The sequence below is a fragment of the Micrasema longulum genome, unplaced genomic scaffold, assembly GCF_059751315.1.
Source record: "Micrasema longulum isolate JH-2025_06_02 unplaced genomic scaffold, ASM5975131v1 h1tg000274l, whole genome shotgun sequence".
In the NCBI taxonomy this organism is placed as follows: domain Eukaryota; kingdom Metazoa; phylum Arthropoda; class Insecta; order Trichoptera; family Brachycentridae; genus Micrasema; species Micrasema longulum.
Genome location: NW_028277478.1, coordinates 832,985 through 859,211, shown reverse-complemented (window position 1 = coordinate 859,211; position 26,227 = coordinate 832,985). Strand labels below are relative to the sequence as shown.

The 26,227-nt window shown below is 29.6% G+C and overlaps 1 protein-coding gene across 4 annotated transcripts in view; it reads right to left on the bottom strand.

Moving 5' to 3' along the window:
• Positions 1-1,697: 1,697 nt before the first annotated feature.
• Positions 1,698-26,227, bottom strand: part of Osi2 (DUF1676 domain-containing protein Osi2) — a 71,332-nt gene continuing 46,802 nt past the window's right edge. For 2 of the 4 annotated variants that reach the window (XR_015821978.1, XR_015821977.1), the window contains exons 5-8: positions 19,328-19,461; positions 14,687-14,830; positions 2,977-3,503; positions 1,698-2,671 (exon numbers count right to left, since the gene is read on the bottom strand). Coding sequence is in view for 2 of the 4 variants with exons in the window: in XM_088224252.1 (XP_088080378.1) it covers positions 3,217-3,503; positions 14,687-14,830; positions 19,328-19,461 (565 nt within the window). In the remaining 2 variants the exon portion in view is untranslated. Of the gene's footprint in view, positions 3,504-14,686; positions 14,831-19,327; positions 19,462-26,227 lie in introns of all 4 variants that reach the window. The other 2 variants (XM_088224252.1, XM_088224251.1) reach the window with 1 other exon arrangement.

The window sequence follows — 26,227 nt, the reverse complement described above, 5'->3', positions numbered from 1 at the left end:
GTCTTTCTTGGGCTGACTTGCTGGACTGACTGGGCATTACCACGCACTGTAATTTCTTCATAGGCCGCTTTACTTAAGTATTTATGTCTTCATGCCGTATATGCACCGCAAGACGTTGCTCTTATGTAGACGGACGCTTAATATGCAATTCTTTTAGTATTGCAAAATAAAATGTATTGTATTCCATATTTTATGTACCAACTTGTAAAAACAATTATACCTCGAATTCATTCATAAGACGTACCTGTAGAAATTATAATGGATTCAGTATTGATGTAGACATTTTTAACTGCACGTTGCATTTGTACAGAAAATTTCTTCATGGGGTCGATTATTTGGGATAGTTGCTGAATGTGCATCTTGAGTGTTTTACGCTATGTATATGTGCCGCATGTAATGTATAAGTTTGTGTATGTTTTATATGTGCATTCATGTGTGTGTGTGGATAGCACAGAGTGTACATTAGGTATTTTTATTTATTTTAATTTATTACCTCCATGGAAAACGCAAATGTTAACAATTATTCTTTTCTCACTTAAAATTCTTATTTATTTATTTTTTTTGTCACATTTAATGTCCATATCTTTTGCATAATTTATGAAAACTGAATTGGTTTTTTTATGTTAAAAAAATGTTAGTTTTCATACTTATTATGTATGTTTTTTGAATAAAATAAAATAAATTAAAAATAAAATAAAAATAAAAATAAATAAATATAAAATGATAAATTGCTTCATTGGTCATGGCTCAATATTTTAGGTGTAATCATCGCACGTGTGTGTCATCAATCAATAGACTATGACTCCCACATCCGCACTCAAAGGTGCATGTGGCACTGAATTAGTTCAACAGAATACAGTGAACTTCAGTCGCATTAATTATCCTATACAATTAGTTGACCAGTTTTACTTTTACAAATATTTGCGTTCATACAATTTACCAAATAATAAAATTTTGCGTTTAAGGTTGAGGTACAGGTTAAGCTATTGAAAATTGGAGTGGAGTGGAGTTCTGACTTTGGACATCTGATCCGTTAGTCTGCGACTTTGGCCATAGGACAAAACTTGATTTTTAAAAATTAATAGTATTTTTGTGTTGTCCTCGTCAGGAATGGAATTCAAGGATTCTTGTATGAAAGATATAGACGCTTACTATTACACCACAAAACAAAGAATAAAAAACTCATAATTTGAAATTGAATTATAAAATTGAAAATTCGTATTAATTGCGTATTCAATTTTTTAAAACTCACCACGCTGAAATAATATTGAGCTCATATAACTAAAGACAAAAAATTTGTTATGTAATCTGTAAAAATGAATAAATAAAAAATAAACATTGGAAATAATAATTTAATTGTTGATATAAAACATAAATTATCAAAAAACGTTTTTCACAAATTTATTTTTATGTACATGAATAGGAAAAACCTTAAAAAATACATCAATCAATAAAATAAATTATATATTAATTACTAGGTATGTGTTCAATTTTAATAATATTCATGTTATTTAACTATTTTTAAATGGCTTACAATGATTAGATTGATATACGAGTAAAAAAACAAACTCATAAAAAAGTTATAATTTGTTTTGTTGATTTTTTTATGACCTATGTTTTTTGTGTATCATTTGAAAGCTGAAAGATTTTTAAAAATACCGATGTATCCAATTTTTTGCATTCATGTGAAGCCATGATTTTTTTTGAGGCTTTGCACTTTTTTTTATTAAACAATGTTTCGAGTATGTCGAAGTGTTTGCAGACAGGCTGGATTAATTTCCTTCTTAGAGAGAAATCTTAAATGTTTTTCCTCTCTGTTGCAACTAATTTAAAACTATTTTATTTTCTTAAAAATACCAAGTTTTCGTTTATTTGATTTAAAAAATCAGTTTAAATGGTAAGACAGAATAATTAACTAATGTTTTTTTTTCGTCTTAATTTGAAAATCATCGGATAGTGTCATTGTTATATTTGGAATGTTAAAAAATTTCACTACTGTAAAAAAAAATCTACGAAACACAAACTATCAAGATGCTATTTTATGGTTTTTTAATACACACAAACAAATAAACGTATATTTTTAACCTAAAATACAAAAAAATATTGGGAAAACTCAACTTTTAATATTTACATATTATGCATATAATTATAATCAATGACGTAGTATAAACAGACACGCTACTCCTATACTAACTTAATCCAAAATACAAAAATTCCGTTGTACTCAACAATTTAAAAAAAAATATGTATCAAATCAGGACACAAGTGCTATAATAAATGTAAGAAAGAAATGAGCAATTTTTTTTATTCATGTTAATTTCTGTTCTGGAGTCAAGCTGGCAGCTGTTAAAATTTAGAAAAACTTACTGAAAATAAAACTGAAAAAAAAAAAGTTGCAGTGCGATTAAGCCACTTTTTCTTCATACACATCGGCATATTTCTGTGTAGTATTGCGTCTGATCATGATGAGTTCGTTAGCTCCTGTGTGGCTGTGGTGAATACATAGTACACAAGACTTGAAATATCTCTCTTATTTTTTTAAATAGTAGAGTTTTTTTTTTGGTTTATTTTAAATTTGTATAAATATGCCGGATTGTACAAAACATATTTATCCTTACGATGCGAAGAATTATTATATACATGAAAGCCAATACCACATAAATCTGTTTTACTGTACAAGAAAGAGCACGAGAATAGAATTTATAACAAAAAAGACAGAGACGCTGTTTTGTGGTAGGTGTTTGTATGAAAGAGACAGAATTAAAAGAAGAAATTCGTTCAATCAATAAGTAATTTGCAGTAAGCGGGAGAGCACGTTATTTCTTTGATCTTATTTTCCTATTACAGGATTAAATTATACTAGAGTTTTCATAAATTATAGAAGTAAAAATATTAACCAGCTTGTCTCCGTGTTTTATTTTCAAATATGTGAACTTCAGAATATTATGTCTTTTGCTTGAGGTAACGCAATGTTACATCACCGCGCGTAAAGGAATTTTGGGACACAGCCTTTAAAGAGTTAAAGAATAATGCAAAAATGGGTGAGGAAAAACTACGCACAAATTGAAATGTAATTTTTTTGCCTTTGTAACGTGTTATCGTACATTTTTTTTGTGAGTATTTTTAATTTATTTACTTAACTACAGAAGTATACACATTTTTAAATGCATAAAATGGAAACTATTTGACATGTTACACTCAAAATACCGAGAATTTTTATGCTTGTTTTTCATCTTGTTTCAAATCTTTCGCATTTCTGTACTGCCATCCTTGGTAGGCGAGGTCTTGTGAATGTCCTTCTTCTCTGAAAGCGACTCCGCCTGAAGATCCTTGCTCCCTACCGTAGTAGCCTTCATGAGGCCTTTGGTGATAGAGAGATTGGCCGTAGCTCGGCAGACCTATCCCCGCAGGAGTATACTGTGGGCCGCTATAGTATTCATTTCCAAATCCAGGATATGATGATTGCAGGTTTGGCTTGCAAAGTTTAAAGTAGCCGATTAGACCTGTAAAGAAAAACAAAGACATTTTCGTCAACATTTCAATACATATTTTTTCATAACTACTAAGCCATTTTACTGTATCTATCATTTTTAGGACATACAGGTCTTTCCATCAGGATACTAACTACGCTAATATAAAAATTCTTCTGCATTACATTTTTATTTATTTATTTATTCATTTAAAAAACCTTTAAAAAATATTAAGTCTTACTAAACCGTATGGCTGTGGTCCGTCAGTAGGTGCTTATTACTAAGATTTTATAAATAAAATATACATAGTATTATCTCTTGATTTTTTAGCACGTCAACAAGCTTGTTATCGTGTGAAAAAACATACATGTACATCTCAATTTGTCATAGATAGAAACATAAAAACCAGAAATGGTCCAAATATTTTAAAAATTGTAACACAAAAAACTCAATACAGAAAATCAATTTTTAAAAGCAAAATCCCTAGCATAAGTATTCACCGTAGTTTCACAAAATATTATTGGTAATAGGACACATGCTTTTGTACAATAACACCAATGTGCGCTTATTATAATAATAAAATAAATATACGGAAAAAAAAACCTAAGACTCATTTATATTTTTAATGTAATCATTGCACGTTAATTTTGTGTTTTTATTTTTCTATTTCTAATAATATTAATTTTTAATTATCATTATTAGGTGCGGATAAATTATGTAGCGCCACTTTTGTAAAAATCACCTCAAGGTCGCTGTTTTACTAGCACACTACTTTGCAGTTAAAATATGTATGTGTATTGTCCAAAGGGCAAAAAATTGTACAGAAGGGATATTGAAGTCTAGGCATTTACAAGAATCATGATATGTCATTGGCTGGTTTCAGTATGCTAATTAAATGCCTTGACTTCATACCCCTCTCAAAGGCGAGCCTTATCTCTGTTGTAATATAATTTAATCCACAAATATTTGAGCTTACTCGAAATATTTTTGGCGAAAATTCCACTTTTTTTTACTGAGAAAAATCAAAAGATCAAAGTTTTTACAGAAAACGATTCCTTTAGATGTCTGATATTTTTTCTGCGGTGAAAAACTTTACCAAGAGAAAGGCTTAAAAGACTTGGATCACATGCCTACTTTACCTTTACAAAACACTGGGAGGCAAACTTACGTTTTGCTTTCACCAATATAATCTTCTTTATTGAATTAAAAAGGACTAACGCACCTTAAAGCTACTAAATGTCAAGGACCGAGGTTTTATCTTTATTTCATAAACCATAAAAGATATTTTAAAATGCCAAAGAAATAGTTTCTTTAACAATGTGGAGATTTTTCTTAAAATATTTAGGTTTTTTTTTTTAAAATACTGTGATAAAAAAGAATCCCCTTGCATTCGGTGCTGTAACCTCGTGTTACATTAATCAAGAGACGGAATATTTTTAACACTTTGTATCCCGGAGCCGTGTAAACACGTGATTATATAACCACACGTTGTGTTCCGTGTGGTCACGTAATTTACTAGCTGTTCAAAATGTGCATTTTAATGACATCTGGTGAATTTAATTAGTATTTTTTTGCTGTTGGTAAACTACGTAAAAACACGGGACCGGGACACAACGCGTGGTTATTATAAACACGTGTTTACACGGCTCCGGGACACAAATCACGAAAAAAGGAGTCTGACGTTGTAGGGATATGTGCGAACATTGCAATGTGGCTCTCCGTAAAGGCCAATGTTGGCAAGACTGTCATACAAAAATTACTTAGTAAATTGTTTCAAATAAATATGAAAAGTGAGTATTGATTTTATTTAGTATTTTTATAATTATGACACGTTTAAGAAACCCTTCACAAAGTATGCATTTTCACAAAAATGGGCCAGGCACAGGGTAAATTCTATGTGCATTCGGCCGGTGCTCAAAGTGTTAAGTTAAGATTTCAAAAATAAAATCTTAAAGACATGCTGTTAAATAATTATTTTTTCATAATTTATAAAATTTCTAGTAAAATTTAGGCCTGTAATGCCAAAACAAATACAAAATCATAAATATGCTAGTCATGCACGCACGAAGAAACGGCGTGATGCTTTGTTGTTGTTGCTGTTGTTAGTACCTAAATACTTTTTTTTTTAAATACTGTGACTTTAATAAATTGATGTAATCAATAAACTTTTAATAAGCGGTGCTGCAAGTATGGTTATGGGAGTTTTCTTTTGGTGATTTATATGAAGAGCGTCAGTGTTCAGAAATTTAAAAACAAAACTAGCGTCCTTGTATGCAAGTAAATATTGTGCGCAATGGCGCAGTCGGTCAAACGGCCAACTCTGAAACTGGCGTCGCGAATTCGATTCCCACAAGCTGCAAGAAAAAAATCCATGAAATATTTTTATCTCAATTGGTCTGATTGTGGTCTAAGCTTCCTTTCATATCCCCTCTTCACCACCTGTTGACAAGCTTCTCAAATGAAGGCTTACCGGGTCATTCCTATTAAATATAATATACAAATAAACATCAGTCGTAAATGTACAAAATTTGCTTTGTAAACTTTTTTTTATTAATAAGGAGCTCACAAGAAAATATGTATTTATTGTTTTGTAATACTCATAAATAACACAATATTAATTTATAAATTTTAAAACTGGAGCAGGTTTGGAAACTCAAAATAATTTTAAATTCACTTTGATATTTTAACGAAATGTAGTATAATTCACTCATAGTTATTTTGTTTTAGAGAAGATAGCGTGTTTTGATCTACGACTCCTATACTCGTTATATTCTAAGGAATATGCGAGTATTTCATATAAAAATATTACTAAGGCTATGCAAAGCTAAGGCATCACGTTCATTCTGCTTCATTAATTCAATAAGGTCTCGGTGACGTACGAATATAAAATTGTTTTACGTGCTTTTAGAAGCTTAAAAGCTTCCAAAGTTATTGATGGTTAAAGAATTTTTTAGACGTTTGCTAGCTGATTTATTACCCATAAAAAAATTTAAATTTTGTAAAGACTAATAGGTAGACGTGAATAAACTAAAAATTATGTTAAACGACTTTCGTGTTTTTACGCCACACGAGTTTATTTAAGTTTTGTTATTAAAAATTTACAACAGAAATGGATAATATTTAAGATAAGATATAATTAAAGTCTAGGCGTTTACAGGGCTCATGACCTGCAATTGGTTGATTTAAGTGACTAATTTACATACTGTGTAATATTAACCATTTTTCCTATGTTTGAACATCCAAATTTCTTCAATTCTTGACATCATCTGTTGACAAAAGTATTTTAAAACGACCAATCAGTCACCTGAGCGTGAAATCACTTCAATTGGGTCGAAAAACAACCAATTATAATTTTCGAACGTTTATCTATGCAAATATAAAAAGTAATATTTTAGGCAAAAACTATTATTGAATTTCAAAAATATTTCAATAAGATTTGCGAGTCCACTGTTTGTGAACTCGCTCCAACAGGGTGGAAAATCAACCAATCATATAAACAAATGTATATTAATTGTTTTTGTATATGTTATAAAAAGTAACAAACGAGCTAATAAGTTGAAATGATCAGGTAAGTAGTTCTGGTAATTTATTCATGGTTTCATCCACAAATCATGTGCCTAAATTGATACATTTTTAATTTAACCCGCCTCTTCCTGTGATGTTACCGGCGTTGAAAATTGCATGAAATTCATTAATATCTCGGAAATTACGGTGAATATTACCACTTTTTTTATAATCTTCAAGTGAACCTTACCACATTAAAAACATATATTTCACGTATTTTGGCATATTAGGTAATTATAAATCAAATATTTTGTCCATCAGGATCACCAAAAATGACAAAATATCTAATACCCTGTGATAAATAAAACGTTGAATATTCCTTTGTGACTAAGAGATAACAAATCATTAGATTAGTAATTGACAGATATATAAAATTTTGATAAGATAAAAAGACGGTGATTATCAGACAATCAAATTATACCAATTTTTGAGTTTGTCCAAATGTTTGTAGACAAAAGACTGGATTTCGACCCCTCGGGAGTCGTTAAGATAAAAAAATAACAACATGGATGGAGATAACTTTCTTTTCTGTATTGTTGTAATTCAAATATTGTAATAAAACCAACTGGTCCAAAAATAAATTATTAAAATTGGTAAACTGTTTTCAGGCGTTGCCTAATATGTGAAATAATTCAGTCAAATATTATATAAAAGAATAACAATATGGTCGCTATTTAGTAAACAAATGTAAGATTCAATACAAAGAACAATGAATAAAGCACTCAATGTAATATTTAATTTTAATAAATATACTAGAACCAGAGATTTATATAGAATAACAAAAATGCTCAATCTAGAGGAATTAATCCACGCAGTAAATATAAAAATGATATTCAAGATGAAAAATAATAAAATAAAGACAAATATTGAATCAAATTTCAACAACAACATACATAAAATAAATACAAGAGCATCAACTAATTTAACTTGCAAACAACCTCGGACCAACAGAAAAAGAACAATTTTTTGTATACAGCAATAATTTTTTACAATTCACTTTCTAATGACCTAAAAATATACAAAACATATACGTACTTTAAAAATACCTAAATATAACAGTTCTTACAGCCCGTGTGACGAGTGATATGTGATGTTATTTCATCGACTTTTTATTTAAACTATTGTGTTATTATATATAATATCCCCTCATACCAGCACTTTTGCTGATTGGGAATATTTCGTACAAATAAAATATATAATGTAATGTAATGTAATACTTCAAGTTTATAAATCTTGTTTTTTTTCATAAATAAATAAATTATTAATAAATAAATAAATGAATCTCTTCACAACAACAAAGGTTTCAGCTATTTAACTTCACTAAAATCAACAGATTAAAGAATTGAAGAAATATCGATGATCAAACATAGGCAAAATGGTAAATGTTACACAGTGTGTAAAGTGGCCGCTTAAACCAGCCATTGACAGGTCATAAGCCCTATAAATGTTGTAATTTGTTAATAAAATTACTACCTTAGATAAACTAAGACTACCACACAATGACTCAAAGGGATTTTTCCACACAGTACGTCAAAGTTCAATGTGTAAATGATTAATTTATTAAATCCGGGCGGATTAATTTTTAAATAACAAAACTTTTAGAAATCCGTGATAATCATGCAATACATAAATGATAAAAATGAAAATGTTGGCATAGTTTGATAATTAATCAACAAATAAAATAATAATAAAAACCACTGGACCTCAGTTTTGAATGAATAAATAATAAATTTCAAAACATAAATTTTACAATTCGTAATGCAGTGTAATCAACTGAAAAAAAAATAAATATGTATGATTCAAGTCGAAATGGAAATACACAAATTCACGAGTATATACAATTTTTAAAAATTGCAAGGATATGGAAATTTCAAATAAGACAAAATACTTCATGTTTCATAATATGTTAATGCCCGGTCGTTTGTAATTGTTCATTTTTATAATACATTCTTTAATCTTCATTTTCTGAGAATTCTTAACGTAATTCTGTCTGTTTTCAATTTCAGAAAGCTTTCTTTGTATTTTTAATAATGTTATATTTTATCTTTAATCAGAATAAAGATTAAAAATAAACCTGTCTTTTGATAAATTTCTTAAGTATTGGATAACGAAAACTCTGTTTGAAATTTTATTACAGTGATATTATTTAACTCTTAGCCTAGAGTGTTATTGTTGGTAAAACGTTTCAAATGCCACATAATAGTAAAAATTATTTAATACAACCCAACAAAGAAAAGGTTACCATTCATAGAATTTAATAAATTTTCTGTGTTTTCTGTGTTTCTGTGTCGAAAATAAGCAGTTTACAAGAAACCATAAAAAGTAACACAAATGTTTATTTGTATTCTTACTGAGGTAAGCTTTTTATTGCAATTAATTTTGACTAAAAACTAGAACAAGGAAATGTTTCGCTTAACCGTGACTACTTTGAAACTAATTAAAAACTTTCACAAGTTTATGGACAAGATTAGCATTTAATCGTAAAAGGGTGCTAATTTTGTTAATTTAATTACAGGAATAAAACGAATGTATAATTTCAATTTCACACAGAATAAGAAAGCTTTTGTTAATATTAACACGAACCCTCATTTAATGTAAATGTAAGTTAACATTTGTATATAACCACTTACCGACTTTTAAGTCTACCAGCTTCGAGACGTACCCGTCTTTTTGTCAGGTAACTAATTAAGTTAACATGCAAATCACAGTACGCACCTTCATCATATATACAAATATTTACTTTATGTTTGACCTTTAAGTCGATTCTGTAAATATTTATAGAAACTTTTATTATTATTATAAATAATTTATGAAGTTAAATTTTCTTTTTACAATAACAAAAGTGCGCTTTGTGAGTGATCAAGTAAGTGATCAAATAATGCCGACTTTAATTTGAAATAAAATTATGAAAAGTTTTAGTCTTACAATTAAATTCATTTGTCATACCATTTTTTATTTAGATAGTTTCAAAAATAAAAAAAACGATTAACAATTTTCAGTAAACTAGATATGTACAAAAATAATTTCAATAACTATGTTACACGTTATTAAATCAGACGCATTATGTTTCCTATTTTTTTTCGTATTTCCCGTTAATTATCTGATTGAGTTATTTAAGCAACTTTGTACGCGTCATCCCTCTGTTTTTGAAGTTCACCCAAGGGTTGATGCATAGAATTAAGAGTAGTCCAGAAACCGCATATGCACATCAAACAGAAGGCGACAAAACTACTCATAAATGAGTAGGTTTACGTTTTGTCCCATTAGTTTCTTTATAGATGTCGTTCAGTACGCAACTCCTGATTTGAATTTAACTATGCCGTAATGTGTTCTTTTGAAGTGTAAAAATACTGCTAGGATCTTAAAGAAACAGGGTGGTATCACATTTCATATGTAATTAGCAAACGAATGTTTAAGTAGCAAATGCATTAATTAAAAATTTAATTATGTTTGCATCTGTCAGATTGTCGAAGAAACAAAATGGAAATTTCGTTAGTGTTGCCAGGGTAGTAAATTTTTTTACCCTACTTTGCTCATCTAATGAAAAAAACTAATGAAAATAAGACTTTGAATTAAACAACGCCTTGAGGGTTATTTGAACGACATTATCTTTAAATCATCAAATATTATTTAACGTGATATAAAAATATCCGTTTTATGTAAAATAAAGTTTATTTTATATTTTAAGTTCAAAGTTCATTAATTCAATAACTCTTATTAAATGACCCTTTACTTATCTACTCTGTTGTGTCAATCAATATTTCCGTGTGCACAATAAAATTTTGGAGAAATTAACATATTGCTTTGTTTTTACCTTACATTTGTGTTATGATTATCGTCGTGCGTGCAACATTACGCGGCGTCATCACGAATGCGCGCGAAAAACGTGGGGCATAGTAGGGGGATTTTTGGACACAGTCCGATGTATTCAAATATGATTCTACGCTCCTTCTGGACTATTCTTATTCTTAATTCTATGAGTTGATTTATACCATTATTGGTTAATTTATTCTTAATTCTAAGAGTTTATGGTTAATTTATTACCATTATTGGTAAATTTTCGTAATTTTTTTTGGTAAGTATGAAATTGTCAAATTTCATCACAAAACTCACTATTATTTACGTCACATGTAGATATTTCATTTTTCTATATTTCTTTTTTATGATCCATAAATATGTTTTCTTTGTCAAACTCTTTTTTTTACCTCTTTTAATTCTTGTTTTTACCTCTTTTAATTCATGTTTTTTGACACCAATATTCGAAAAAAACCCAAAACAATTAAAGCCTTGATTTGAAGAATGACATACATACATACGTGATTTTTATATTTTTATTCCCAACTTGTATAACGAGCATCGTGAGTTTTGTTATATAAACTTATTTGAAATTATCTTGAAAGAAATTTTACTTTGGATTACGATCGTTACGCCTCCTGTACACTGACTTAACGAATCACATGTGACACTCTTGTATCCTGGAAACATTCATAGTTTTTTCTTAAGCTGCGTACGTTTCACTTAGCATCAGCATATATGGTTAATACTTATATAATAATACTTCAAGTTCTTCGCAAACTTAAAGCCTTTAAACATTCATTGCATTCATGCAAATTGTACCAACAGAGATTTACGAACAAAGAAGTAATAATGATATCTTGTACAAAACAATCAAAACTCTGCCTGTTCGAGGACTACTGTGGCTTTGCATCATTTTATAACAATTTAATAGTATTACATTCAAGTTTCCTCTCAAACATAACCATAATACACGCTTCACGTTTAATGATGGCTTGGTAGTACCAAAAGTATGGAAATAAAAATCTCAAATATTTAGTAACTAGAATTTTTAATTTATTGCCAAAAGAACTTAAATTAAACTCACATTGTAACAATAGCAAAATAAGAGAGTGGCTACTCGATCAAAAGTTTATACATGAATAGTAGCTTATGTGTTAATATTTTAAGTTTTCATATATTTTCTTGTATTAAAAAAAAAATATTTAAATATTATTATTTGTACAAACATGTTTATTCTGATCTTTCCGGCTGTTAATTTTTATCTGTTATTTATTGTTTTTTATAAATGTAAATAATATTATTAAGTCAGTATAAATATTTTAATCTTCACCAACAAGCTCTAAAAAGTGGCTTGGTGGGATTTTAGTTTTAGAAAAAATATAACAAGTGAAAAAAAAATAAAAATAGTAAAAATGTATAAGGATGCTATTAAAATAAATAAAAAAATATATAAAATATATTTGAAACTATTTTTTACTTCAAAAAATCTATTTTTCGTTTCTCTGATTCGTTTATTTTTTTATTATCTGCACATTCCTTAATTCAACCCGGATAGTTTATATAAAATTGTAATTTCAGTAGTTTATCTGTGATCTGTGATCACATTTAGATTAAGATATGAATAGTGTAGTATCAAAGTCGGACATCTGACATCTAGATGATTTTTAGCTACACTTACTTTTTAACCCTGATAGATTATTTTCGTTTTCTATCCCAATACTTTAATTTTATACATCGAAACACATATTTCAAGTTAAAAATATCAATATTTCATTACTAGTTGCTGAAATTTAACTGTAAAAAAATAGCTGTCCGCTTTTGATTAAAAAACTCGTAGATGTCCGCCTTTGACATAAACTTAGTCACAAATGTCCGTTTTTGATCCAACCATTCTAATTCATTGATTTGCTATTGTGGTTATGTTTTTTTTTTTAAATGGCTGCAAAATTATACTCAGAAAACCTTTAATTTTAGTGTATCACAACAAACGACTGACGGCAACACACTATCCGCCATGACAGTTTACTAATCACGTAACCCAAATACCGGCCTCTGATTGGTTGGTTGTACAGGTGTCCGATTTTGGAACTAAACTAGTAGGTAAGAGTTCGATTTTGAAATAAACACAGATTTTTCATGGCGTTTTCTGTACTTCCTATCATTTCTATCAAATATATCATTTTGTTATTTTATTTTTACTTCAACTGTTCCGTTAGGCTGAAAATGTTTCATACTGGTCTCTTTTTTTGTAAAATACCTATCATTTATTTATCTACGAATTTTCATTTTACTTATTCCTGAAAATATAACTTTCTTTGGATCTTTTGCATAAAATTATGACATTTAAATTTCTCAACCCCGAATCTTCGATCTAAACTGGATCTAGATTGTTTAATGTCATCAGATATAATTACAGTTGATTGTCCTATATTTTTTGGTTTAATTATAACCACAGCACTATTTATTAAAACGACATTTAAGTCATCACAATTCATTTGAATGTTTTTACAATGTACGAAGGTTTTTTTTTCTATGTCTTGACCAGCTAGAAATTATTTTCATTATTACTTCTATGTAGTTGATTATTGAATTGATTTGCATGTCGTTGCATTAAATTTATTATAAGATTTTATATTTTCAGACCTTACAATTTCTCGTTTTGAAATTGCAAAAAGCTTCCAATTTCCACATTTTTTTCATTTCATATCGTAAAGTTAATAAATTTAACAATTTTGATCGACTCATATGGTGTGATGTGTAGTGACCGTATAAGCGCCTTTGAAATGAATATCATGCAATTTGCACAGCACGTGTGTAAAGCAAATAGTAAAGGAAGGCGTTGTATAAAATGGCTTACGTAGAAGACTTCCTCATAAAATTATTTATGCAAAGAGAAAATCTTTAAGATAAAAATTAAACCTTATTTTTTTGACAAAGATATCAATATAAAGCCAAAAAAATAATCGCTTTATATGTTTTGAGCAAACAATAATATAAACAAAAACAGAATTATAACGATTGAGTAATTTATTTCTAAAACCACTAAGATTTTTTTAGTATATACGTGTTATTATCATGAGAGTTTTTTATTTTTTATTTTATTGAAATAAACGGCACTTAGTGCCTTTTACATATTAGTTACAAATACAATTAAATGTACATACATGTAAGCATAATTATAAGTAATACAGAGCATTTAAAACAATATTATTAATTTAGAAAGTCTAAGAAATATAAACTATATAAAATAATAAAATATTACCAGTTGTAGAATTATGGATAAAAAAAGATAATTTGGTATAAGAAATACTTTGAACCTTGGTTTTAACGAAGATAAGGGTTTGTCTTGAAATCAGTACCCATTAAAATATCAGGAAGTATTTTAGGGTACTACTTGCAAGCCTGGCAAAATATAAAGTCCAAAAAAATAGAGATATTAATTGAAACTTATTTAGAATACAAATTTAAACAGTAATTATAACATTCTCAGTTAAAAATACGGCTTTATTTGTAAGAAATCGACTTTTGAATTATCGACTTTGTTACAAACATGGTAACCTCTACTTGAGTATTGTAAAATTAGAATGTATAAAAAAAATATTATTTCAGTACTGTTTTATTGACATAATCATAAAATATTTACTGATTAAAAAAAATAAAATTAAGTTTAAAAAAGTTGAAGCTAAGTATTGTTACAGTTTTTTTATGATTTGCTCAAAATAAAGAAATATGGATTTTGCCGGGTTTGCAAATAGTACCCTCATTTAAATACTCGTAAAATACCAAACCAATATAGCCTTAGTAATGATTAAAACAATAAAAAAAATATTGTTAGCTTTTAATCAAAATGTTACCTGGAATGATGATAGCTAAGAATCCAAGGAGTTTTTTGAAGCTGGCCAGACCCAAAATCAGCGGCAGGAATAGAAGAAGCTTCAACTTGAAAAGTTTCAAGATCAGAAGCATGGGAATAAAAAGTTTCTTCAACTTGTTCCTCTCTGAAAATATAATAAAATTGGTTTTAAAATTTCTAACCACTTCAATCTTCCCTTCTCTAGCAATTTTTAATTTTTTCATTTCTTTTTCTCTTTGATGTACATAATTGTAATAATAAGATAGTGTTTTTATGTTTCCATTAACATATTTTAGACGTGCATCATAACTTTTTTTATTTGATTCCAAAATTTATGTTTCTTGCATATTTCATTGCGCATCATTGAAGAAAAATGCTTAAAAATCCTTCTGATGACGAAACTGTACTTTTTTTTGGACAAAATACGGTCACTGGGATTTCGTAAAAACAAATGTAAAATAAAACTGTATTTTAATAACATTAGTTGAAATGCAGTTTCACCGAAAAATATATTCAATATTCGATTCTGAACGAGAAACTTAAAATGAATTTCTCTCAGCTCAACGACTCATTTGAAAGTTTGAATTTTGCATATCTGTTGAATTACCTTTTTATTTATTTATTGACTTATTTATGCTGAAAGTAAACTTATAGAGCCTTATTTATTAAATTTTTTTATACCAGGTTTAAATTAAGAAATAACTTTACCCGGTTTAACTGTTTATAACCGATAAAAAAAAACCTTACTTTGAAAAATATTTATTACCTATAATAACAATTCACAGGTTATTTCATGCTTATTTTTTTAAACAGTCAACACTGTTATATGCGCATGCGCAGTAACTTTCAAATCAACACAAACAAACGTCAAAGTCAAACATAGAGAAAACCGTTAGAAAAAAAAATCAATATTGGAAAGAAAAGGAGAATTTAAAAACGAATTGTATACTTTACTCGTATTCCTGTTTCTTTTTTTATCGAGATTAATTAAAAAAACATACAAACTTAAAACATTTCGGACATTATTTTTAAAAAAAATTCAAAATCACTTGACACGCATTAAAAAGGTCACAGGACTTCAAAATTGTTTAAAATTTAAATTAAAACTGATAAACTAATTGTTTTGACTGCCAAAAAATATGATTTTTGACAGATCGCGTGCTTCTTACAGCGTTATACAACAAAATATGCAGGCATAAGTTTCTATGGTCACTATACCAGATTTAAACCGAGTTTAACTCTATGCGAGGTTTCTAAGTAATATTTTTTGCAATGCCATCATGCATTCTACCACTATTCTAAAGCTTAACTTAATACCCAATTTATAAGTAAGGCCCATAATAAAATACGATTCGATCTATAGAATAATTTATTATATTATCTGATTTGGAATTATTTATTTATTTGCCTTTAAATTAAAAAAACGAATAAACTGATAATAATGATCACACTACGCGCACAATGCACCCGATGGCGCATACGCCACTGCATTGGTACATCACATGCAGTGCATGTCAATCGTGTGCTATAGGAAGGTAAAATGATTGAAATTCTGCGGTGTTAAATCCCTTAATAAACAAATATTTCATGTTGACCCTCCTAGGACACGAATCCAGGACCTCAAACCTAGCAGGAAAATACGCTAACAACTACATCAATCATCAGTCAGGTTTTTTTCCACTGGATTAAAAAAAAAATTGACCTTAAAGTAGCCATCGAGTCGAAAATACTCTTTTTCTTTTGCACTTAGGGTTTTCATTCGAGGTTTTTTATTCTACATGCACTATTATCGTAGGCATCGAATAGTCGTAAAGGCTCGTAAAGTCTAAAGATTTGAAGACTTGGTCTCCGAGTTTCATCTCAGTCTAAAATTCAAAGTTGTCCCGCGACTAGAAGCTCAAATAGCACAAACATAACTATTATTTTCATCCACCTGGACACAGGCACATTACAAACTGTAAATATTCGCGATTTTACAAAAACATGAGAAAACCATCCCAGGTTTGCATTCTTGTCAGATTTTATCATTTTTGTTATTTTGTCATGCTTTTATCGTGTCCGATAGTATGAAGACTACAATTATGCGTGTAAATAAATAAATGTATTTTTGTGTCGTTGTTCTCAAGCTTAAAACCCTTAAACAGTTAATCAAGTAAAGATATAAGATCCGACTAGTAACATTGTAGTTGACGTGTTTGTCTATCACGCTTGAGGTCCCAGATTCATTTAGTAACAAAATTGACAAAAAAATCTTTTCTTTTACATCGAAAGCCCCACTCACTTACCCGGATCTATTTGAGAGGTCTTACGACCTATTTTCAGATCGGCAAATTGCAAAACAAATATTTTTTGCTTTAATAATCGATTTATTTTTATTTCAATTCTTTGATAACAAAATATTATTGTTGTCTTTCAATTTTCATTTATTGCTTTCAATGCCCATATTACCTCCTGTTACCACGTTAGTGCACCTCAGTATATAATATATATAGTTAGTTTGTCTGTCCCCTCAATCTAATTTTTCTATTTTATTTTTATTTTTATTTATTAAGGAAAAACAACAGTTGTTATATAAGAATACAAAATATTTAAATGAGTTCATACATCCAGTTAAAGTTTTTCACAAATATAATGAGAGAACATGTTACACAGTTAAGAAAAAAATATTATATTATATAAGACATAAGAAAAAAAAAAGAAAATTAATTAATAAAAGAAAATAAAAATTTTGATATCATAATAAAATAAACTAATATAATTAATTAAATGAACATAAACTTATTACACACTGACAAATGTTTCATTTTACAGTGTTTTAAAACGGTATTTGCTTAAACGGTGTTTTTACAATGTGATATTTCATCGTCTTTAGGGTTGAACATGAGGTTAAAGGCTGATCAGTTTACTTTTATGTATATATGTTATTGCCAGATAAAAATCCCTACGCTAACACGACTTTTAAACTGCGGTCACCATGTGACCTTAGGCATTCTTATCTGGCGACGACTTTAATATCAATATACGCTGTATTTGTTTTACAAATACAGTCCCTATGCACCATCGAATACGGGTAGATAGATGATAATGAATTTTGTCTAACATCAATTACTTAGACATTCGTATTTGAGATAATATGTTTTACCTTATTTGAAACCAGTTATTTGTTGTGCCAAGTTTCGATAAAATCCATCTCACAATCTCACCCAATTATTCAGATTAATTGGCAAAGCTCCGTGTATGATTGGATGGCCGATTTCCAAAAATACCTTTTATCCGCGTATACAAAGGACCAAGGATACTATTCAACCTTCCAAGAAAAACCCTGGACCATTGATGCCGGCCGCTTGAGGATTCAACGAATTATTCGGAGACTTAAATTGTATGGGACGAATGGACAATTTGTTGATTTTCAGGATATGTATTTATTGTATCAATGGTGTTTTGTAAAGAATTTTGTCATGGACTGATAATTGCCTCAAATACCAGTTAATTAAAGTATTTTATTATTTATTCAACAAATAAAAAAATACTTTTTATTAGTTGTTTAGTTTCAAAAGTATGTGAAAATATATAAAATCTACTCAAAATAAAGCTAGCATCATTTGAATTAATGTAAATATTACACAGTGTTTTTTGAAAATGCTCTAACAAGGCGAAACAATTATCACGAAATGTTTGTTTTTATATTAGTTAAAATAAAGTCAAGTGTTCAGTAGACTCAAATCAGTGTTTGATTTCTTGAATTTTAAGTTTAATATGGCCACTATAACCTGCCAATGATAAGCCTGTAAATGTCATAACTTACATATTCCTTTTTTTTTAAATGTTGTTTGTCTTTTGAAATATGCTTATTGAATTACACTTTACTTTCTTTAATACCTTTTACTATAAGGCAAAAACTTATATTTTAATGTAAGATACGATTTAAATAGAAGATTTACTTTTACTCAATCGAAAAACATGAACATTTTGCGTGTAGAAAATAAATGTCCATAATAAGATCAACCAGAAATTAAAAAAATAAATATAATAAAAATTGATTTTTATAAATCATCAAAAAAAATCTGCAGACCCACGACTTGCTCCCGTCGTTTTAATAAAAGGACGACATAAAAAAATCATGTTTTTTTTTGTTAAATTCCCCGATGCTGTGCACCGCTAACACATGTATCCTACAACATCAACCCTTTCTTTAGGGCATTATTTTTGTATCGTTTTCGAATTTTTTCAAATCTTTAAATTTTTTGAGAGGGGAAACATTTTTGAGAAGGGAATATAAAAGTCTAGGCATTTTTAGGGCTGACGACCTGTAGTAGGCTGGTTTTTAAATTTTTGATTAAAAAACTCATAAAACTCGCCCTATCCTGAACTTTATACAGTAAAATATTATGTGCGTTTTAAAATGTAATATTTGTTTTTAAGGAACTCGTTTAAAACATGAAAATTAATGTAAAACAAAATCGCTCTCTAAATACAAGTTTTTCGCTCTCTTGAAGAAGTAAAAACGTTATGACTAACTGAAGAAATACATATCCCTATTAGGTTTATGCTTATTTTGTAAAACTATTTTGATCAATAAAAAAAAATGAAGAACATGAATATAAAAAACTTAAATAAAACAGAAAATTTTTGTGTTACTTACTGAATAATGGAGCCTTTTTATCTTCCAAAACGTCGATTTCTTCGGCAATTTCATTGATGAACCTCGGGGAATACCTCCCTTCCTCACTGACACTGTTGTCAATATCAATTTCGAAAGCTGACGATTTCAGGAATCTGAAAATGGATAATTTCAGGGTGAAAACCAGCATTCTTACAGTATTTAAGCATTAATTCACCACCACTATAGACCCATGTATTTGCGAATCAATATGCTAATGACATCGATGTCTTTAACATAAACCCTTTAAATAGTAATGGGCAAACATTTATTATCTATCAAACATATTTAATATTAAGTAACTTTTTTTATTAATGAAAACAAAAATAGAATATATAAATCAGGTTGTAGTCCTGTGGCTAGTGTTGCGGGCTCATAAATGAGAGTTTCTAGGTTCGACCCCACTCTACTCTAACTTGGTTCCCATTTTCTAAAAGTGAGTTTTAAGAACTTGTTGAAAACGGCCGCAAAAATTAAAATGTTTTGGTAAATCATGAAAACGCTATTTTTTTATTTTTTACAAACAGTTCTTTGTTTAAAATTTCTTTTTAAAAAGTATTTTTAAAGTTGTAAGCGGAAAATAAGAAGCTTTCGAGTAGAAAGATAAAAGTACAAAAGTTGTTACAAACAGAAGATTCGATAAATGTTTCCTATGAAAATCCCAAGGCCAGCTTCTTTTCTTAACCACAATTATCAAATAAAAGTCCCAATTTAACAATGTAGAATCGGAAAATTTGCCGAGTATAGTTGTAGGTGAAATAAATTGGGCAGTTAACTAAGTTAGGCAAATGAAAAACAGAAAAAGGCTTGGGAAAGAAGATATTATTCCCGAAATGCAAAAATCAACTAGTCATCGCTTAAGGGAAATTTCGTGTATTTTGTTTAACAAATGTTTATAAGAGGGACATGTACCATTATACTGGTGCAACACAACAATTATTCTGATCCACAATAAAGGTGACGTCACAAAATTATAAACCATTGACCAATAAGTCTTCTCTTTCATATTTACCATATTTTCATATAGTTAACAGGATCACGACAAACCTAGATCTCTATCAACAAGCTGGGTTTCGTTTAGAATACAGCAAGAATGACCATTCCAGACCTTTAAAATCACGTTTGAAATATACAACAAATACAAAAAGCTGCTCGTTGTTACCTTTGTGAACTATGAAAAGGCTTTTGAATCTAATGAGATGTGGATTATTTTAAACGCTTTAAAGATAGCAGAATAGATGGAAGATATGCCACCTTCTTGAAAAACATATATTGCAATACCACATCAGTAATTAAACTGCAAAATACTGGTAAGTTTGCCATTAAGAAAGGTGTAAGAAAAGGCGATACAATATCTTCCAATCTATTAAAGGCCTTAGGATAATGTCTTTAAAAAGCCAAACTGGGAAGAAAGTGGCCTTAATATTGACAGGGGGAGGCTTCACTACCTAAGAATTGCAGACGATTTAATCTTGATTTAATCTTGAGAGCGTGAATGAGATGACTGGGATAGGACGCTCAATAACTTGAAAGTGGAATCTGCTAAAATTAAACATAAAATAAACGTCAGTAAAATAAAAATGTTGACAAACATCAATTACAATAGCAAAATCTTACCTGAAGACAAAGTTGACCACTGTACACGGTGTTTCTGGGCCAGGCCGTGAAACTTCAGAGGAATATTCGTCATTGTAAACAATGGAAAAAATCCTAATATTTCTTTTCCAAAAAACTTTTTTTTTCAATAAAACCTTTACGTCTCCTTTACTCAGCCGCTTCTTTTGACTGCGCGCAGTGCTTATCGCTTCGTAAATAAATTAAGTTTTTAATCTAGATTGTTTTTGAAGGAGAGGAATTGGGGTTTGTGGGTGAAATGCTAGTCGGAGAAATTAAATTTACTTTTTTTTCAAATTATTAAAAAAAAAAAAAAGTTTCGAAAAAAAAATATTACAAGGAATATCCCTCTGAAGTTTCGCGGTTTGGACCGAAAACACGTTTATATACTTGGGTAACAAAATCACCGTCGGCAAAGATAATCAGATCAGTGAAGCAGAATAAAGGAAAGGTCTCGTTTGGGTGGCATTTGGTAAATTAAATTCCACATTTAGAATCTCCATTCCAAACTCCTTAAAGACTAAAGTATTTGATCAATGTGTCCTACCCGTCTTTACATACAGTGCGAAGACTCTGTGTCTGATTAAGAAGCCTTCTCATAATTTTTAAGTTGCACAGAGAAGTGTGGAACGCATTATGCTTGGGATAACATTAAACAATAGAAATAGAAGCGATTGGATCCGCAGTCTAGCCAAAGTGTGTAATGTGGTGGAAAGGACTGGTTAGTTGAAGTGGAAATGAACAGTCCATGTCGCTAAAATGTCTGATGATAGATGGACACAGCATGTTCTCGAGTGGAGACCGAAGAATAGGCCCCAATGACGCCCCCTAATAAGACGGTCTAATGATATTTAGAAGTTTTGCCGGTAGACAACAGATGAAAACGGCGCAGAACTAAAAGCAAAAGATGGAGAAGACAGGGGACGGCCTATGTCTTGCAGTGGACCAAAACAAGCTTATCATAATCCTAATACAATAGTATAAGCCGTCCTTTCCCATCAAAGGGAAGAAGTGTTGCTAACTCTCAATGTTGAAATTGTCAAACGTAGTACGTACCTTTGCACCTTTTAACATTCCTTGTACTGCAATTTGATTAAATTGATGGGATTTATCTTTCGGTGACTTTTATAAAGGGCCTCTGAGTAAGATCATTTTAAAATAACTGTAATTATGAACTGACCTGACGTTATTTAATGTATAAAATTACTACAATGGACATGGGTTATTGTGAAATGAGTCAATACAGTTTTTGCAACCATTCGCGTTTGCAATATGAGGATGTATGACAATATCCGACAAAGGCCCTTCATATAATTTGCCAAACTCTCAGTGATAGTTTTAGAGTAAACTTAATCAAAATCGCGATAAATGAAACTTAAAATTTTAAAAGAGTAACTCGTTTATTGTTAAAAAAACATTGTTTTTTGTATGAGTGATATCGAAAGAAAGACCGACGGTCTTAAAAAAGATATCGGGTTTGTGGAGGAACGTACTTCAAGTAAATAAATTAGAAAAAACACAACCTTTTCACTAATTTTTACATAGTAAGAAAGAAGTTAGAGAGTAGAATAATAGCTGTTAGATGGCCAACGCATGTTCTAATTTGAATTGTGATTACATATTTTAATTTATTCCATTGATTGAATTATTGAGATCTTAATAAATTTTTTGTTTTTTAGTATTTAAAAAAAATGCTTTTTTTAAAAAGGTTTTTTTTATGATATGTTTAAATAAGATGCTTGTTTTTATTACGTTTTTTACTATGATTTCAAATATTTTTCTACTATGCCTTTTACTACATTTTTTACGGTGTATTTAATTTTTGTATGTTTTTTCTGTGTATTGACAACTATTTTTATATTTTTACTGTCGTAGAACGAGGATAATAACTTATGTTCGACATTCAAAGCAACTTAAGATAAATATAAAATTTAATGGTCATGATTAGATAATAAATAAATATAATAAAATAAATAAGCACAACAAAAAAAAAGTGTCGGTTGTGGTCCCGTGGCTAGTGTTGCGGACTCACGGGCCGGAGGTCCGAGGTTCGAACCCCATTCCACCCCAAATTTATTTCCATTTTCTAACAGTGAGTTATTTACAACTCGTTGAAAATGACCACGAAAATTGGAATATTTGGGTAAATTATAAGAACGCTAATATTTCATTTAAAAAATATAAAAAAACAATTTATAAAAAAATAGACATATTTAGATTAACAACAATGTACTTCGGGAGGTGCGATATATTACATCTGTCAGAAGTATGTATCTACCTTACTTTTGTTGAAAGCAAGTCATTCGTATACATATCTTCATTAGATAGCACGGAATGTAATTAATTCCCGAGATTTCCATATTACATTATACTATATATGTGTAAGAGTGTACTAAGAGTGTTTGACTATTTGTATTTACTAAATTAAGTTCACACTTATTAACCCTTAACGGCTAAAAACATCAACATATTACAACAGAGGTGAAGAGCATTTTAGAGAAGGAAATATACCTATATAGATACTGCAGAATATAAAACTTTTATAATTTTACATATAGATTACTGCTCTTCAATATTATTTTTAGCCAATGATTATTACTGATTACTTAAGAAGCGCCATTTCTGTAATATTATGCATCAAAGAAGTTAAAATAAATTGAAAGTACTTCAAAATAGAGCCAGAGGAATACTGCTTAAGAAAGAAAGGTATAAAAAAAAAGAAAAAAAAGCGAAAAGAACTCAATTGGATACAAATAAAAAAGGAATTGATGTTTAATATCAATGTGTTTCTTTTTTTGGTGATACCATGTGTGTTGGATTTGTTTCAACGTTTCAACTATCATTGCAGGAGCCATATTCAGGGTAAATTGTGTGTTTTGAAGACAAATACACAGACACCCAAATAACATAAACAGAGACGACGCCGACGGGCTTAAGTTAAATTCAACATTTCAGCACAACATACAACAAAAACGAATAGAAATGTGCCTACTGCCGACTGCGACACGGTATAAATTTTTAGTACATAAACACCCAGTTTGTTTGTAAAAAACACACAATTTACCCTTAAAAAGGCTTCTGCAATGGTAGCCGAAACTTTGAAACGAATTCAACACACGGCTTCCCCTAAAAATGAACATATTGATAATAGGGACCGTGAAAATCTTCCCACCTCTTTGATACATAATACCCTTTTTTCAAGTATTTAAAAAAAAATTGAATGTTTAAATATTCCACTAAAAATAAAGTATTAAACAAATATTTTCATAAGTTAATTACTAGAAATAAAATTAGAATAAGACTGCATTACAAAAAGTAGAATCCTGAAATTGCATTATGTGTAAAGGTTTAAAAATGTATGAAGAGATGCCGGCATGTATAAAGAATGAAAAGGCTTTTAATCAATTAAAAAAAAATGTTGTTTACTTTAAGAAGACGTAAATAGATATGCAATTGAAGTAAGTGTAAATATTAGTTTATGTACCCTGATGTATGGGAGCGAGGTATGGACTTGGAAAAACAAGGATGAAAGTAGTCTGAATGCTGTTGAAATGCGATCTTTCAGGCGGATGTGTGCTAAAACTATGTACGATAGATGCACAAATGTCGAGAACCGTACATTATTTACGGCTGAGATAAGCATTATCGACATAATCAAGAAAGGAGCTCTGCGTTGGTTTGGACATGTAGAATGTCTAACCTTCTTCCAACCTCTTTCACAACACGGACTATATCTTCATTCTAGTAACGAGATAACTCTTTTGTTACCCTGTCACCGCTCTAATTTTCTTGCCTCGTCTTTTACAAAAGTACCCGCTCGATTGTGTAATAATCTACCCAGTAATGTTAGAGACGCCCCTTTTTTATTTACATTTAAGTCAAGATTGAAATGTCACTATCTTAATATTTAAATTGTTCCTTAACCTTATTCTTTTCCTCCTATCCCATTTCCTCTATTTATAGTATAGTTTATTTTTTTTAAATATTTTTGTTTTGTTAATCTTTGTTTTTAATTTTTGTATAAAATTGTAAGATTCAATATGTCCATGAATTTGTAATTTTCTCAAACTGAACGGTTTGGGTAGGTAGGAAGAAATTGCCTTAAGGCAATTTACCTGCCCTTATATGTAAATATATTGTATATGTATATAAAGTGTAAAATAAATAAATAAATAGAGCGAATGGACAGCGAAAGAACGGCTAAGAATATTAACAATGCTAATGTTGATGGATACATAAATAGAGGAAGACCGAGAAAGACATAGCATGAACAAATCCAACAGATACTTGAAGATGGACATGACAAAGGTCAGAATAATCGGCGAGCGTGCATGAAAAGATGTATGAATGTAGAGGAAGCGAGATTTGTATGCAAATATAGAGTGATATAGTATTCTATCCATTCTGTCTAGTTTTGAGGGGAAACAGCGTGATGGTTGTTGTTATTGTACTAATTGTAATATAAGCTTAACTTAAGAAATATATTTTTTTTTAAATATAAATATAAGTCTAGGTATCTACAAAACTTATAACCAGACATGAGCCATCTAGACAGGGAGTTTTTTACACAGTAAGTTAAAGGTAAACAGCTCCCTAGAGGGTTGAATCCAAGTGTACAAAAATTTGGACAAACTCAAAACATTAAATCCACCTTGTCCAAGAAGAATAAGAAAAATAATATTTTCGGGCGTTGCCTGGTGCATAGGTGAAATATATCAATCAGAAGAATGTCACCCGCATCAATAAGGGTTTCAACTTCACAAATACCAACGGATGAAAGAATTCAAGGAATACAGATATCCAAATAAAGGCTGAATGGTGAATATTGCACAGTGTGTAAAGCGGCCCCTTAAATCAGTTTATGACAGGTCATAAGTTCTGTTAATGCCTAGACTTTAATATTGCCTTCTCAAAAAAAATTTTCCTCTGTTGCAACTTCAGCTAAAAAAAATGGTAATTGACTGATCACATGCTTTAGAGTTTTGTCAACAACTAGGAAAGAGATGATATGGAAGGAATTTTTGAAAAATACACTTATTATAGACTAGATTTTTTGAAAATCTGGCGGAATCAAACTTTCGACGCCAGTTTCATAGTTGTCCGTCTACCAAACTGCGCTACGGCACCTCATATGATTTGTACACGTTTTTTAAAATCTTTTTCCGAACGAGTTGTTTTGGTAATTATTTTTTTGTTATCATCACTTTCTGACTATAATTTTCGTATTCAGTTAAGTTTCAGTAAACTTACTGTTTTTTTAAATAAATT